We start from the raw sequence: 15,394 nt of genomic DNA on the forward strand, positions 1-15,394 counted from the left end.
CTGCAGACTCTGCATGTTTCGAGGAATCAGTGGCGGCCGCTCGCTCACGCCCAGGAGACTAGAATAGACACCACTTAGGGCATTTCACGGGGCCAAACGCTGCTCTTGGGGATCGTCACGGGGCGCCCCCGTCGCTACGCAGTGTGCTGCACTGCCTGGCCTGTTTCTTGATCTCAACCACAAACACACCCCAGTCTGTTCCCCTTTCATTACGTGTGTGATTCCTCCCCTACACTGCACAACAGAACCATCGCAGGCTCACAGCAGATATATCCATGCGGACTTATATCCCCTCAACTACTGAGCCAACTGCTTTGTTAGCCCAGCGATTGCCACCCACGTGTCAGTAACCCCCCAAAGAAACGGATTCACTGGTGTAAATGAAGGCAGTACAGCTGATTGAACTCCCTCGGGCGGGCGATTTCCCCCTCTTCTGACCTCATCACATTCAGGTAGACAGAGGACAAGACCCTTCCTTGCCCATCGCAGTCGGGAGCAGAGAGCCATGGCCCTCAGCTTGAGCCCAGCTCACAGGACCAGCTCACCTTCCTGAGGCCCTTCCCCTTTCTTCTGCACGCCCCGGGGCCTGCTGTCCAAATGCCTCGTGGTTACTGCTGCCTCCGGGATTCCTCCTGGGGGATTTGCCAAGCGGTGGCCAGGCAGAGCGGAACGGAACCAGTTAGCAGAGGCCTCTGTTGGGTGGCTGGACCGGGCCCTGCAGGATCCTGAGGCAAAGGCTCTACCCCCTAAACAGGGGTCCCTGGTCTGGCTAAGACGGCAGCAGCCATGCTGAGACCCTCCTGGGGGAAAGCTGCTCTTTGAGGTGTTACAAAGTCCTCTTCTGCTGGCAAAGCCCATCCCGGGTGTCTGTCCGCTGCCTGTGCCCCTAGGGAACACGCCTGCAGCGTTGTCTGCGCCACTGATTTCCGCTGTCTTCTTGCCACGCCCAGGCACCCCCCCCCCCCCGAACTGAGAGCATCTGGGTGCTCAGAAGCAGGGGTTTGGGCTGGACTGCCAAGGAACGTAGCCAGGGGCTGCGGGCTGGAGAGCAGGAAGAGCAGGGCAGGGCAGGAGATAGGAAGGGACAGGCCCCAGGAGGACACTGGGCCGGCAGTCACACCCCGCTACAGACTCACGAAACAACACAGAGGAGCAAGAAGCCGCTAGACTAGAGAGTGTGGGGGAGGGACCGCGAGCCAGACAGAGCACATCCCTCTTCTACGTCCCCACCCAGTCCAGAAGGGGTTAGTCCCCTCACTGGGCCTGCCGCTGGGCCCTCAGCTTGCGGAGCCGCAGCTGCCGCAGCCGCAGGATCAGGTCCTTGGGGATCTTGCCCCCCTTGGCCAGGATCTCGCGCAGCCGCTGCTTGGGCGTCTTGGTGATCTGGAAGTCGCAGAGGGTGGGGTTGTCCTCGTAGGAGACGCGGCAGGTCCTGGTGACGGGGTGGTAGCCTTCGGCCGAAGCGGTGACCTCGTACTCGCCCGGGTTCAGCAGGCGCCAGTAGTCGCCATCGAAAGCTGCCGGGGTGACAATAAAGGCCGGGGTGACGGGTGAGGGCTGAGGGGCGGCAGGGTCACAGGGCTGGGTCTGTTAGCGCCTGTCTCTGCTGAGCCCTAGTCCACAGAGGGCTGGGCTTGTGCTGCCACCTCAGCGACTAGCAGCCCTGCGTAGACAAGGCCTGGGCCCTGCCCTCCCCAGGGCCAACACCGCGCTGCTCCCCCCGGTGCTGTCTGGGGCTGGGGTGACGGGTCCCACGGCACAGCTCCCACTGCTGGGGCCGGCCCCTGCCTGTCAGCATCCATTTCCCTTTCCCTGATTTCACCCCAGTCCCGCTATTTATACCCATCCAGAGCCCACCCCACCCAGCTCCTTTCCCCCTGGGGCCCTAGGTCCATCCGTTATCCCCCCTTCCCCATGGGCTGAGCCACCCAGATGGATTAGCTCATCGGCACATCCCTGGGTGGGTGTTCGGGGGACTGACCCCAGGACCTGCGTCTCCGAAGGCCTGAGCCTCGCCCCAGCCCCGCCGGCTCGGAGCCGGCAGCGCACTCGGAGCAGGAATCCCCGGCCCCACTGAAGCCGGGAGCTTTGCCACCGAGTCCATGGAGTGAGGACTCCACCCACAGGCCGCGGGCTGGTCCAGCTGCTCGACGGGGTAGAGCGCAGCCTTGTGCAAGCGCCGGTTACACAGACGCCTGCTCCCGGGGCCGCTCCCCTGATACGGGCCACGGACCTCCCCCTTCCGGGGCCACTCCCCTGATGCGGGCCATGGACCCCCCCCCCCCCCCCGGGGCCGCTCCCCTAACACGGGTCAGAGACCCGGCTTCCCAGGGCCGCTCCCCTAACGCAGGCCATGGACCCGGCTCCCCCCAGGGCCGCTCCCCTAATGTCTCCCCACAGCTGTCCAGTGGAGGCTAGCGCTGCCCGGCTCACTGGTCTCCCTGTGCCATACAGCTGGGGCTGGCACTGCCCCCCCCACATCCCTCTGCCCCGCAGCCCTGGCAGGCCAGACGCTGTGTTCTGCTCTGGCCGCAGCGCGAGGGGCGTCACTGCGGCGATCGGCCTGTGGCACCTGTGATACCTGTTCTGACGTCGTGGTTGATGCCGTCCACGGCAATGATGGCGTCTGCAATTCCCTGCTCGGTGTCCTTGTCCCGAACGACCCCTTTAATGCCCCGGCGGACCTGGGCAAACACCGGACACAGCACACCTCAGAGGGGGTTCCCGGGCCCACACGGTCCACAAGGCACCGCCCCTCCCTGGGTACGGCGGGGAGAGCGAGCCGGCCCTCAGCCCGGGGTTATGGGGCACCACTGTCTGCGTGCCGCCTGCTGGGCGGCTCCCTGCAGTTTGTCCAGCCCTGGGTTAAACATCCGGAGTGCTGGGGGTTGTGCCCCGTGGCTGGGGCAGCTGCTTGTCCCGCAGCCGAATGCCCCGGCGGGGATCCTGGATCTCCCTTTGCTCCATTGCTGCTCATCGCCCCAGCAGGCCCCAACACCTCCCCTCCTCCCAGGGTGTTCACCCTCGGCCAGTCACACCGCGCCGCGCTCACGGACTAACCCCGCGGAGAGGGCTCGGCGTCACCACCCCGGTTCCGGAGGAGGCGCGGTTCGCCCGAGGCCGCGCGGTGAGCCAGTGGCAGAGATAGGGTTAGAACCCAGGCGTCCTGAGCTCACCCCACAGCTCCACACAGCCTCTCGTACCAGCTACGGCGGCTGTTTCAGTCGTCACCCAGCGGCTCTCCTGTCCGTGTGCGCGGAGCCCAGCTAGACAGGGGGAGTTTTCAGCCTCTCCCCAGAGAACGGTGCCTTCAGCCGCTGGCCACCCTCGCTGCCCTGGGACTCCCTACCCTTTGCCATTCTCTGAGGTGCCCAGCGCTGAGCCCCAGGGGCACCAGCTGTGAGAGCCCAGAGATTAACAAACCACCACCTTACACAGCCCGGCCAAGCCCCTGTCGGAGAAGGGTGTGAAACGTGTGGGCTGCCCACACGGGTGAGAGAAGAGCTGAGGCTGGGCCCCCTGCCTGCCTGGCACACACCGCTCAAGGGACCGAGCTGGCACGGAGAGCTGACCCCAATTACCCGCTATTCCCCCCGGCGGATTATTGCCCCACGGTGACCTCCGCAGCCCCCAGCAGCTGCTGGTTTACAGGCCGTGTGTATGTCCAACGTGCGCTCAGTGAATCTCGGCAAGCGCCCGTCCCTGGGGACGCGGGACGGTGTCAGGCCTCGTCTACCCTGGGGTTTGAGCACTGGTGTAGTTTGAAACGAGGCTAAACTGCACAGGTGCAAATCACACTGCACTGTACGAGTAGCGTCTATGCTAGGCAGTGCACGCAGGCTGCTGCATGGGCGGGGGGTGAAAGTCCCAGTGTCGACAAGGGCGAACATCCCTCAGGAAGGCGTCGCTGCCCCCGCCGGCCCCCCAGAAGCCGGATATCACTATTTATTGTTTGGGGGGCCCCTGGCCTCCATGTAATTGACAGGTGGCAAACGGATAAGGCCTTTATGCACCACTGTGGTGGCTACAGCCTGAATTTCTCTCCTGAAAGCAGGACTCTGAGCTGCAGAGAGGAGCTGTTTGCTGGCGCCCTGCAGGCGGGGTGATGCGACGGGGACAAATGGCTCTGTAGATCAATGACCATTTGCAGAATCTGGGATTTTGTGTGTTATAAATAAAACAGGAGGCACCACCGATGTCTGTTCTCCCTGCGTGGCCAGGTGGGGGCGCTATACCTGGTGCAAGGGGGCAGGGGAGCAGGCCCCAAGGCTGCAGCACGGCAGGGAATACAGCCCAGGGGTCTTGGCTCCCCGTCTTGTCCTTTAACCAACCCCATTCTTCCCTTCTTAGCTCTGTCCCCCCAGCAGCCCCTGCCGCACAGTGGCTGGCATGGCCGGGTGCTCTGCCTGCTGTCTGTTCGTGCTCTCCTGAAGGCACTGCCAAGGCTGCTTGGCATGGTCGGGAGGGGCTTGCCCGTCTCAGCTGGAACCAACAGGCTGCTTTATGCCGTTCCTTGTTACTCCGATCACGTCCGCCGGAGGAACCCAGAGCGGCTGCTGGCAGGGCCTGAGAGGCTGTTTTTGTGGCTCTGTCCGGAGGACATTTCAGCTACAAACCGAAGCGCCGTGCGTCTGGGGCTGCCCTGCCTCTGGAAGGGACGGCACCCCCGTGTACAGCCGTGTGATGTCATTAACATCTGCTGTGCCCTGCGTCAGGGGACTGTGGGAGCTAATATCGAACGTCTCTCTCAGCTCGATCTTCCATGATCTTCTGACTAGCCTTTAAAAACCTGTTATCAAGCCCCGGGCACTGTGTGCTTGTGCATGCATGTGCATATTGCCCTCTGCTGGCTGGATTCAGAATTGCTCTGTGTGTCATTGCCCCTACACTGCTATCAGCTAATGGTGATTCCCCTTTAGCTCAAGGGGTAGGGGACTGGGTTTTGTCCTGAGTGACACCCAGTTCCATACTCTAACCACTGGGTCTCCCTCCCTCCCAGGTGGGTAAGTGCTGCCCCGTGTCTCTCCAGCCTTGGCGCCGTGACGGGTTCACCGCTAGTACCAACACCCAGCCAGAACCTGCTTTGGCCGGAGCAGCCGCTCCTGGGGCCTTGCCCAGCTCCCACAGGGCCACGTGACCTCTGCGGAGAAGCTCCAGGAGGCACTGCCCTAGATACCCACGTCCAAGAGCCAGGCAAGGTTTCGGGACTGCCCTGGCCCTGGAGTGCCCCCCTTAGGCCAGGACACGCACCTGCTCCATGAAGACCAGCAGGGACTCCTTGTTGTTCTCCCACTCCCTGGGCAGCTCGGACTCGTGCGGGAATTTGTCGCAGGACAGCTCTATAGTGAGCTCAAAGCAGTTGGTGTGCAGGTAGCTGAAGTCGTTCATACCTGCACAGGGAGACAAGCACGGGGCGATCTGGTGCCACGCCAGAGAAGTGAGCGGAGCTCCTTACGGCAGCCTGCACTTGGAATGGGAAATACAGCAGGGTGTTGGGCCCTGCAGCTGGTTGGTTATTGGAGGGTCACTCGGCAGCAACGGGCCCTGCGCCCTGGTTTGTAATTCATAGAATCACAGAACTGGAAGGGACCTCGAGAGGTTCATCTAGTCCAGTCCCCTGCACTTGTGGCAGGACTAATTATCTAGACCATTCCTGACAGGTGTTTGTCCAACCGTCTCTTAAAAACCTCCAATGATGGAGATTCCACAACCTCCCTAAGCAATTTATTCCAGTGCTTAACCACCCTGACAGTTAGGAATTTTCCTAATGTCCAACCTAAACCTCCCTTGCTACAGTTTAAGCCCATTGCTTCTTGTCCTGTCCTCAGAGGTTAAGAAGAACAATTTTTCTCCCTCCTCCTTCTAACAATCTTTTATGTACTTGAAAATTGTTCTCATGTCCCCTCTCAGTCTTCTCTTCTCCAGACTAAACAAACCCAGTTTTTTCAATCTTCCATCATAGGTCATGTTTTCTAGACCTTTAACCATTTTTGTTGCTCTTCTCTGGACTCTCTCCAATTTCTCCACATCTTTCTTGAAATGTGGCACCCAGAACTGGACACAATACTCCAGTTGAGGCCTAATCAGTGCAGAGTAGAGCGGCAGAATGACTTCTCGTGTCTTGCTCACAACACTCCTGCTGATACAGCCCAGAATCACGTTTGCTTTTTTTGCAGCAGCATCACACTGTTGACTCATATTTAGCTTGTGGTCCACTATGACCCCCAGATCCCTTTCTGCCGTACTCCTTCCTAGGCAGCCATTTCCCATATGGTATGTGTGCAACTGATTGTTCCTGCCTAAGTGGAGAACTTTGCATTTGTCCTGCGCCCCGGTCGGTTACCGGAGGGTCGCGCAGCAGTGACGGGCCCAGCGCCCCGGTCAGTTACTGGAGGGTCGCGCGGCAGCGACGGGCCCCGCGCCCCGTTCGGTTACCGGAGGGTCGTGTGGCAGCGACGGGCCCCGCGCCCCGGTCGGTTACCGGAGGGTCGCGCGGCAGCGACGGTCCCTGCGTGCAGGGTCACTCCTGAGCGATGGACACAGCGGCAGAAGCTGTTTCAGCCGGGTCTGGCCAGAGGGCAGCTGGGCAAGGCCTGTCTGCGTCCTGAGCCAAGAAGCTCCGTCCCAAACGCAGTGAGGCCCTCCCCGCCCCCGAGTGCCAGCCAGTGCCCCGGGCAGGGCACAGCCAGGATCACTCCCAGCACGGGGGTCTCGGGACACGACGGGGCTCCAACCCACAGACCCCATGTGACGAACTGGGACTGTTCTTAATGTGGTCTTTGAATGCTGAGTGGGGAGTGTTGGCCCGGGAAGGTTGCAGGGGAGTTTGGCTGGGATGGTCTGCACTGGGGGATGGGAGACTGGCCTTGAGGGAGGATACCTGAGCATGTAACGTGAGAACCCAGGAAGGGGTTAGAGGCCAGGTGACACCTCTGCCCGGGAAACTGGACAAAGGCTGGGGGAGGAGCCGGGGGGAGGCTGGGTGAGAGACGCTGGAGGGAGTTGGAATTTCAGGAGCTGGCTGGTGTAATGGATGGGAGCCCAGACGGGGCTCTGACCCCCCAACGGGGCTGTGGTGCCCCTGGGACCCCAAGATGGACCTAACTGGAGGGGGGTCCTGTTGTCTGTACCTGCAAGACCTATCTTGGACCGTGTTCCTGTCGTCTAAATAAACCTTCTGCTTTACTGGCTGGCTGAGAGTCATGGTGAATCGCAGGAAGCCGGGGGTGCAGGGCCTTGTGTCCCCCCACACTCTGTGACAACTGGTGGCAGGGGTGGGATCTACTGCACCCTGTGGACGGCGCTTCCTGCAGTAAGTGACTGGGGAGCAGTAAAACAAAGGGGGATCGACAGGGACCAGGTGGGCTGAAGAGTCAGAGAGAGATGGTTTCAGGGGGCGATTAACCCCTGGGAGTGTGTGACCAGAGAGAAGGACTGTTGCAGTAACAGGGTCCCCTGGGGAGTCGCAGCGAGCGGTCCCGGGCGGAGGAGTCTGCAGCTCGACCCTGGCAGAGAGGTGGTGACCTGAAGAATGGCTGGCACACTAGGGGTCTCCCGGGAACCTGGTGGAGCTGTGCAGGCAGAGGGGGCTGCGCATTGGGAGGTCCACCAAAGGACAGCTCATTGCCCAGCTGGAGGAGAGGGATCGCTTGGATGAACCGAGCCCTGTGCCTGAGGGCAGCCGCCCGGCGGATGCAGCGTGGGCCCCGGGGCCTGACATGGCTGGGAGGGGTCAGACTGCTGCCGAGGACATCCCGAGACCCTGCCTACCTATACCTAGGGGAGGGGTTGGGGGAAGCCCAGCGAATACCGAGGGCACCCTGACCCCGGCGGCCAGCAGGGGATCATCCCGGCGGAGTTCCCCGTCCCGGGAGCGGATGCGACTGGAATATGACAGGGAGCTGAGACTGAAAGAGCTCGAGTTAAGGCAGCAAGAACTGAAGCAGGAGCGGGAAGAACGGGAAAAGCAGTGTCAGCATGAGGAGAACCAGCGTCAGCATGAGCTGGAGGAGAAGGAGAAACAGCGTCAGCATGAGCTGGAACTGGCCAGGCTGAGGAGCAGTGGGGCCCCGGCTGCGGTGAGCGAGGGGGGACCCAAGACTGCAAAGAGCTTTGATAAGTGCTTCCTGACCCAGCGTAAGGAGGGGGAGGACATGGATACCTTCCTGATGGCCTTTGAGAATACCTGCGAGCTGCACAGTGTTGACCCTGCAGACAGGCTCCAGTTTCTCACCCCCACATTGGACTCCACAGCCGTGGAGGTGTAAAGCCGAATGAAAGGGGCGGAGACAGGGGACTACGAACTGTTCAAAAAGGCCCTGCTACGCGAGTTTGGGCTGACCCCTGAGATGTACCGGAAAAGATTCCGGAGTCAGCGCAAAACCCGTGAGGTCACATACCTACAACTAGCCAACCAGGCGCAGGGGTATGCCCGCAAGTGGACAGCTCGGGCCCAAGCTAAAGAGGACCTGCTTGACCTATTCATACTGGAGCACCTGTATGAGCAGTGCCCATCCGACTTGAGGTGATGGTTGATGGACCAGAAGCCAGAGAACCTGCAGCACGCAGGCCAGCTGGCCAACGAGTTTGTGGACAGTCGGGCAGGGGATAACAGGGAGGAGTCCCAAAGGAACAGGCCCGCCAGGATGCAGGAAGAGAGTGACCCTGGGACCTCCCAAAGGGGAAACATGGAGAACCCCCTCCCAAGGGGAACGCCCAGCATCAGGGCCAACCGCCCGGCTTGAGGGGACCCATGGGACATGGGCTGCTATTACTGTGGCCAGACAGGCCACATACAGACCCAGTGCCCCAAGCTCAGGGACAGACTGGGCAGACCGAACCCACAGAGGATCAACTTGGTAGAGACCCAGCCGGACAAGGGGAAGACGGGCCAGGCAAGGGGGGCTGACAGCTTCCCAACTGCTCAGGAGGGAGGAGTGCCCCAGGCCAGCTCCTCTTGGGGGCTGGATGCTCCGGAATCAAGGTTCTCTGTTTACAGGGTGGGCGCGGGGCTGTCCCTGCGGAGCGAGTGCCTTGTTCCCCTGGAGGTGGATGGGAGGAAGGTCAATGGATACTGGGACACGGGTGCTGAGGTAACGCTGGCCCGGCCCGAGGTGGTAGCTCCAGATCAGGTGATGCCCAACACCTATCTAACCCTGACGGGGGTGGGCGGGACCGCATTCAAGGTGCCCGTGGCAAGGGTACACCTCAAGTGGGGGGCCAAGGAGGGCCCCAAGGAAGTGGGGATGCACCACCATTTGCCCACTGAGGTGTTAATGGGGGGGGGACCTGGAGGACTGGCCAAGCAACTCCCAGGGTGCCCTGGTCATGACCCGTAGCCAGAGCCGGCGAGGGGCACTGCGCCCTGACAATGGGGAGGGTACCTTGCCCAAGGCGCAGGACCCTAACCTGGTGGGGAGGGAACGCCCAGGGACACGGCTCAGGGAGGCTGCAGCTTCAGACCCAGCCGGCGAGAGAGAGCAGGTGCACATCCCTGTCCCAGCTGCTGAGTTCCAGGCTGAGTTGCAGAAAGATCCCTCCTTGCGGAAGATAAGGGACCTGGCCGACCTCGGTGCGGTACAGACCATGGGGAGAGGTGGCTGGAAAAGGTTCCTGTGGGAGAAGGGGTTCCTGTACCGAGAATGGGCTCCCCCAGGGAAAATGGAGTCAGGGGGAATCAGGAGGCAGCTGGTGGTACCCCAGAAGTATCGCTGCCCGCTGCTGTACCGGGCCCATGACATTCCCCTCTCAGGGCACCAGGGAACCTGGCGTACCCGGCAGAGGCTGCTACGGAGCTTTTACTGGCCTGGGGTCTTTGTTACTGTCCGACAGTACTGCGATCCGGTGACCCCTGTCAGAGGTGGAGGAAGGCCCGGGACAAGGGGAAAATGGCTTTACGACCCTTGCCCATCATAGAGGAGCCTTTCCAGAGGATGGCCAAGGTCAAAAGGGGGGCTCTGAACCAAGAGAGCCCGAAGCACAGACCTCCAGACTGGAACGCTGGGAGAAGACCCAATCCCAGTTTGAACCCCAGGGGTATTGGGGTGGGAAAAGGGCACGGGCCGCATAAGCCTTCCCAGATGCAAACTACGAGTGCCATCAAGCACCCCCGACCTAAGGGGGGGCGTGAAACTGGAGGGGCCTGGTGTAATTCTCACCAAGGAATGGGAGGTGTGACGAAGTGGGGGATTTTCTTGTTTTTTCTTGTTTTCGGTGGGGTTTCAATGGTTTGCATGCGGAGGGGGTGGGACTCAGTGTCCCCGGGTGTTACTGGTTTAACGAGGTGAGGGAAGAGGGAGTTTGTGGTTACAGAGGACCGGAGAGGGAACGTGGGACCCCAGCCAATGGCCTGGAGGATGGAGACCCCAGCGCCTGGTGACCTGAGACCCCGACCCAGAGACCCAGCTCAGGAGCTGCAGCCGGTTCTGGCCAGTGGGCGGACAATGGCCTGCAGAGTGAGGACCCAGTGACCTAACCAGCCGGTTCCAGCCAGAGGACAGAAGTGAGGAGAGGAGGCCCCAGTTTACGACCCTGTTTACCTGGAAAGAAGATAACGGACAGAGGCGGGGCTTGGGGCCGGGGATCTCGGATGCCCAGCTGGGAGCAGGGGGGTTCTGGGCTGGAGAGGGGGAGCAGGGAGAGCCCACCTGGATGCAGAGAGACTGGGATGTGCTGGGCTGAGGGAGGCCAGGCCTGAGGCCCTGAGAGTTTCCTGTGCTGTGTTCAACTCTCAATAAACCCTCCTGTTTTACGCTGGCTGAGAGTCACTCCGGTCTAGAGAACAGGGTTGCATCGTCTCCTTCGGGGGTGGAGGCCCGGGGGGGTCCAGAGCGAGTGGACTCCCTGAGGGGGCCCACGAGACAGATGTGCTAAGGCTCAGAGAGGTGCGGCTCCAGGAGGTGGAGGTGCCTAATCCTGAGAGAGAGTGGACCCCCGAGAAGGGCTGTCGCACTGAAAGGGGCACCCCCCCACGGACCGCACGGGGCCAAGAGTGGGCATGATCTGTGAGTCCATGACAGGAGGGATGTTGGGGCATCCATGGGAATGTGGGTAGGTTCGAACTTCCCCAGGTCACTGGCTGAAGTGACCCCGCTCAGTTCGGTTTCGATGGGGGAGAGATGTGACGAACTGGGACTGTTCTTAATATGGTCTTTGAATGCTGAGTGGGGAGTGTTGGCCTGGGAAGGTTGCAGGGGAGTTTGGCTGGGACGGTCTGCATTGGGGGATGGGAGATTGGCCTTGAGGGAGGAGACCTGAGCATGTAACATGAGAACCCAGGAAGGGGTTGGAGGCCAGGTGACACCTCTGCCCAGGAAACTGAACAAAGGCTGGGGGAGGAGCCGGGGAGAGGCTGGGTGAGAGATGCTGGAGGGAGTGAGAGTGTCAAGAGCTGGCTGGTGGAATGGAGGGAAGCCCAGATGGGGCTCTGACCCCCCAACGGGGCTGTGGTGCCCTGGGACCCCAAGATGGACCCAACTGAGGGGGTCCTGTTGTCTGTACCTGCAAGACCTGTCTTGGACTGTGTTCCTGTCGTCTGAATAAACCTTCTGCTTTACTGGCTGGCTGAGAGTCATGGTGAATAGCAGGAAGCCGGGGGTGCAGGGCCTTGTCTCCCCCCACACTCCGTGACACCCCACTCCCTGTCCAGTGCAGGGCACATGGACTGCCAGGACCTCCCTGCCCCAGGGGATCGAAGAGCCCTTCCCCCCAGGCTCCGGAGCGGGGCCACCTACTTCCCGGCACCGTGTGCCAGTTGGCGCCGTTGATGATGTTGCCCTCCCTGGTGAAGTCCTCGTAGTGGCAGAGGCGGCGCTCGTCGTCCACCATGGCCAGGTTGGTGGTGGCATAGACGGTGGCGAGCCAGCGGAAGACGGCGTCGTCGGGCGTGGGCGTCAGCTCCTGGGCCTTCCAGTAGGTGCGGGTCATGTCGTAGGGGTAGGTCACCACCAGCTCCCCCCCGTGCAGGTTGGCGCTCAGCACGAAGGGGAACTTCTGCATCCAGTCGATGACGGCGCGGGTCTCCGGGGCCACCTGGGCAGGGACAGGCCTCGGCCTCAGAGCGCTGGGGGGGACAAGGGCCCCCGGGCGCTGAGGGCAGGGATGGGGCGTGAAGCACGTGGCCTGACGCTCGGCTGGGACTGGCTCCCGTGCGAGGGGCTGCTGTTCCGCCCGGGTAGCCCCTCGCACCCGCTTCGCCCTGGGGTGAAGGGCTGCAGGAGGAGCAGGGTGGCCATGGTGTCTGCAGGCCCCTGGCATGAACCCGGCTCCCCCTCGGGGCCTGGAGTGTCCCACTGCCACTGCTGGCACGTGAGAGCCGCTGGGCAGCAGGCCCAGAACACCCCGGTTCGCATCCGTCACCCCAGCCCCTGCCCCTCACTCTGCCTTCCAGCAAGGAGAATCCCCAGGTCTCCCAGCCCCATCCATCCCTGCACCCCACAGCCCCCCCATGTCCCCTGCACCCCACAGTGCCCCCCACACCCCACAGCACCCCCTGCCCCCCGCACCCGATATCTCCCCCTGCCCCCGCACCCCACAGTGCCCCTATGTCCTCCAAAGCTTCCCCGTCCCTGCACCGCCCTGTCCCTGCATTCCACAACACCCCCTGTTCCACAGTGCCCCCTATCCCGCACTGCCTCATCCCCGCACACACACACCCACCCCGCCCCGTGCGGCCGGCGGGACTCACCGTGGCGTTGGCAAAGGTGTAGTACTCCGGGATGGGGAGATAGTGGTTGGGGAACTTGTGAGGAACCAGCTCGTTGTCTTCGGCGTCCCACAGGGCCGTGTTGAGGTCGGCGAAGTTGTGGTTGAGGTCGATGCCTTGGTAGGTCCAGCGGCCCACGGCCCAGCCCGCCAGCTCCGAGCCCTGCGGGGGGTGGGAGAGCTCAGCTCCCCCTCCCCCGCCGCCCCCCCCTGCTCTCTGGGGCGCATTCAGAGCAGGTGGGGCTCAGAGCCACCGCAGATCAGAGACCCCCAATAATGGCTGGGCCACCGTGACATCCCCTGGCTGCCACGGCCCTCCCACCCCCGTCTGCCTCCCTCCCTCCCGGACAGCCCAGCCCTCACCAGCCAGAGGGGCCCTCGCGCCCCCTTCCGGCCCCCTCCCTCCTCATCATCTGCCCCCCATCCCATCTCGCCCCCCCTTCCTCCCCGTGCGTCTGCGTTGGGATCCCCATCACCCTCACTGCCCTCAGCCGGGGCACTCCACGGCCAGCCCCTAGCGCCGTTCATGGAGCCGTCCCCCTAGAGCCCGCCAGGCCCCTCTGGCCCACTCCCTGCTCCCCGCCGGGCCCCTGCAGGCACACGCCGCTCAGCTGCCTCGCCCCAGGAGCGAACTGGGTTCAAGTTCCCGAGCGCCCTGCCCATGTTCCTGCCTGGGGGCGGCCTCTGCCGTACCAGCACCTGCCAGCAGCACTGAACAGTGCCGGCCGGGCGTGCTGAGAGCGCCTCCTGCTGGCTTCACGGGAGCAGAGCGTGCGGGCGTTCAGCCCCCGCCCGGCCCTGCATTGGCAGGGCGCAGAGAGGGACCCAGCCCCGTCGCCAGGCCGGGATTCCCAGGGCACCCCTCTCGGAGCCAACCCGGCTGGTGCCCAGTGCGGCTGTACTGCCTGTTCCCCGGAGCCCGGCAGTGGCGCTGCCCTGCGTCCGCGGGGGCCCCTGAGTGGCGGTGAGGCCATGCCCATGGGTCCCCCGGGCCCAGCAGTGGCGACGCCCGGCCGGAGCTGCCCTCCCCTGGGCGCGGGCCCCCGCGGGCCCTACCAGCTTGTAGGCCGTCTCGTAGCCGTCGGGGTTCATGGAGGGCAGCAGGTGGATGCGGGTCTCGCTCACCAGCCGGACGACGCGGGGGTTGCCCCGGGTGTACTCGCCGCACAGGTACTGCATCAGGTTGAGCAGGAGTTCGCGGCCCAGCACCTCGTTCCCGTGCATCCCGGCCACGTAGCGGAACTCCGGCTCCCCTGCCGGCGACACGCAGCCAGCTGCCCACGAGCCTGCTGCCCGCCCGCCCGGCGCCACCCTCCAGGCACCAGGCTGAGAGCGCGGCCAACCCCGCCCGCTCCCCGGGGCCGCTGGACGCCTGGGAAATCCCCCCACATGCCAGACTCCCGGGGGAAGCGACGCAGAGACTGGCTCCAGGAACAGCTCCATGCTGGGCCAGACGGGGAGCCGGGGCCAGCTGGGCCTGAGGCTCTGGAGGGGGAGTTCGTGCTGCCTGCGTCCCCAGAAGGGGCAGGACACACTGAATGTGGGACACAACAGCTAGGGGAGAGCCTCACACACTCCAGGCAGGGAGGCGCCCTGGCCCTGGGGGTGTCTGGGGGCAGACTCAGTGGGTGCCCCGGGTCTGGGGACGTCTGTGGGGGCAGACTCAGCGGGGCGCCCTGGCTCTGGGGGGTGTCTGTGGGGGCAGACTCAGCGGGGCGCCCTGGCTCTAGGGTGGTGTCTGGGGTCAGACTCAGCAGCGCCCTGGCTCTAGCAGGGTGTCTGGGGGCAGACTCAGTGGGGCACCCTTGCTCGGGGGGGGAGGGCGCCTGGGGGCAGACTCAGAGGGGCACCCTGGCTCTGGGGGGTGTCTCTGGGGGCAGACTCCGCAGGTGCCCTGGCTCTGGGAGGGTGGCTGTGGGGGCAGACTCAGCGGTGCCCTGGCTCTAGGGGGGCGTGTCTGGGGGCAGACCCAGCAGGGTCCCTGGCTCTAGGAGTGTGTCTGTGGGGGCAGACTCAGCGGGGCGCCCTGGCTCGGGGTGGAGTTCAGCCAGGCCAGCCTCGTGGGACATGGGGCAGCAGAGCAGGGGTGTAGATGGACGTCCCCCCAACCAAAATGGGACTCTCTGTGCGTGGCACGAGGGGCAGCAACCCGAGCTCTCCCTCTCCGTCCGCCAGCGCTGGGGGTGCGGCGGGGAAGCGGTGCCGGCGGCGTCTCCCCTCTGCCCCGTGCTGCGGGGACTCACCCAACTCGTGCTGCCCGGGGTTGTCCGAGATCTCCATCACGTACATCTTCAGGCCCAGGTAGCTCTTCCCGATGCTGTAGACCCGGGTGATGTTGGGGCACTCCTCGTTCACCTCCTTCATCAGCTGTGAAGGGCAAGGGGCATGGCTAGCCTCTCCTGCCGGGGCTGGCCAACGCGTGCCTGCCTTCCCTGCCGGTGGCGGGCACCGCAAGGGGTGGGCAGAGGGCGGGAGCTGCCTGCCCCAGCCGTGTGGAGGCAGGGAGCGAAGGGAACGTACCTTTCTCATCTCCTTGTAGTTGTGATGCCTGAAGTCCAGCTTGTCGGTCGCCACCGGCTCGTTCTCCCAGGAGTAGATGTTGTTGGGGTCTGCAGGGAGAGTCGGGCGTGAAATTCGGGGCCGGCACCAGGTCCAGGCACCAAGCGCTCCCGTGTTTGCCCGCGGGCCGCCA

The 15,394-nt window shown here is 63.4% G+C and overlaps 1 protein-coding gene across 1 annotated transcript in view; it reads right to left on the reverse strand.

Moving 5' to 3' along the window:
- Positions 1-1,254: 1,254 nt before the first annotated feature.
- The window catches only part of CPXM1 (carboxypeptidase X, M14 family member 1), a 28,414-nt gene continuing 14,274 nt past the window's right edge, over positions 1,255-15,394 (reverse strand). The window contains exons 7-14 of the mRNA XM_065404878.1: positions 15,223-15,311; positions 14,946-15,069; positions 13,759-13,955; positions 12,686-12,865; positions 11,733-12,030; positions 5,251-5,390; positions 2,582-2,684; positions 1,255-1,517 (exon numbers count right to left, since the gene is read on the reverse strand). Coding sequence (XP_065260950.1) covers positions 1,255-1,517; positions 2,582-2,684; positions 5,251-5,390; positions 11,733-12,030; positions 12,686-12,865; positions 13,759-13,955; positions 14,946-15,069; positions 15,223-15,311 — 1,394 coding nt within the window. The remainder of the gene's footprint in view (positions 1,518-2,581; positions 2,685-5,250; positions 5,391-11,732; positions 12,031-12,685; positions 12,866-13,758; positions 13,956-14,945; positions 15,070-15,222; positions 15,312-15,394) is intronic.

The sequence above is a fragment of the Emys orbicularis genome, chromosome 5 (assembly GCF_028017835.1).
Source record: "Emys orbicularis isolate rEmyOrb1 chromosome 5, rEmyOrb1.hap1, whole genome shotgun sequence".
Lineage (NCBI taxonomy): Eukaryota > Metazoa > Chordata > Testudines > Emydidae > Emys > Emys orbicularis.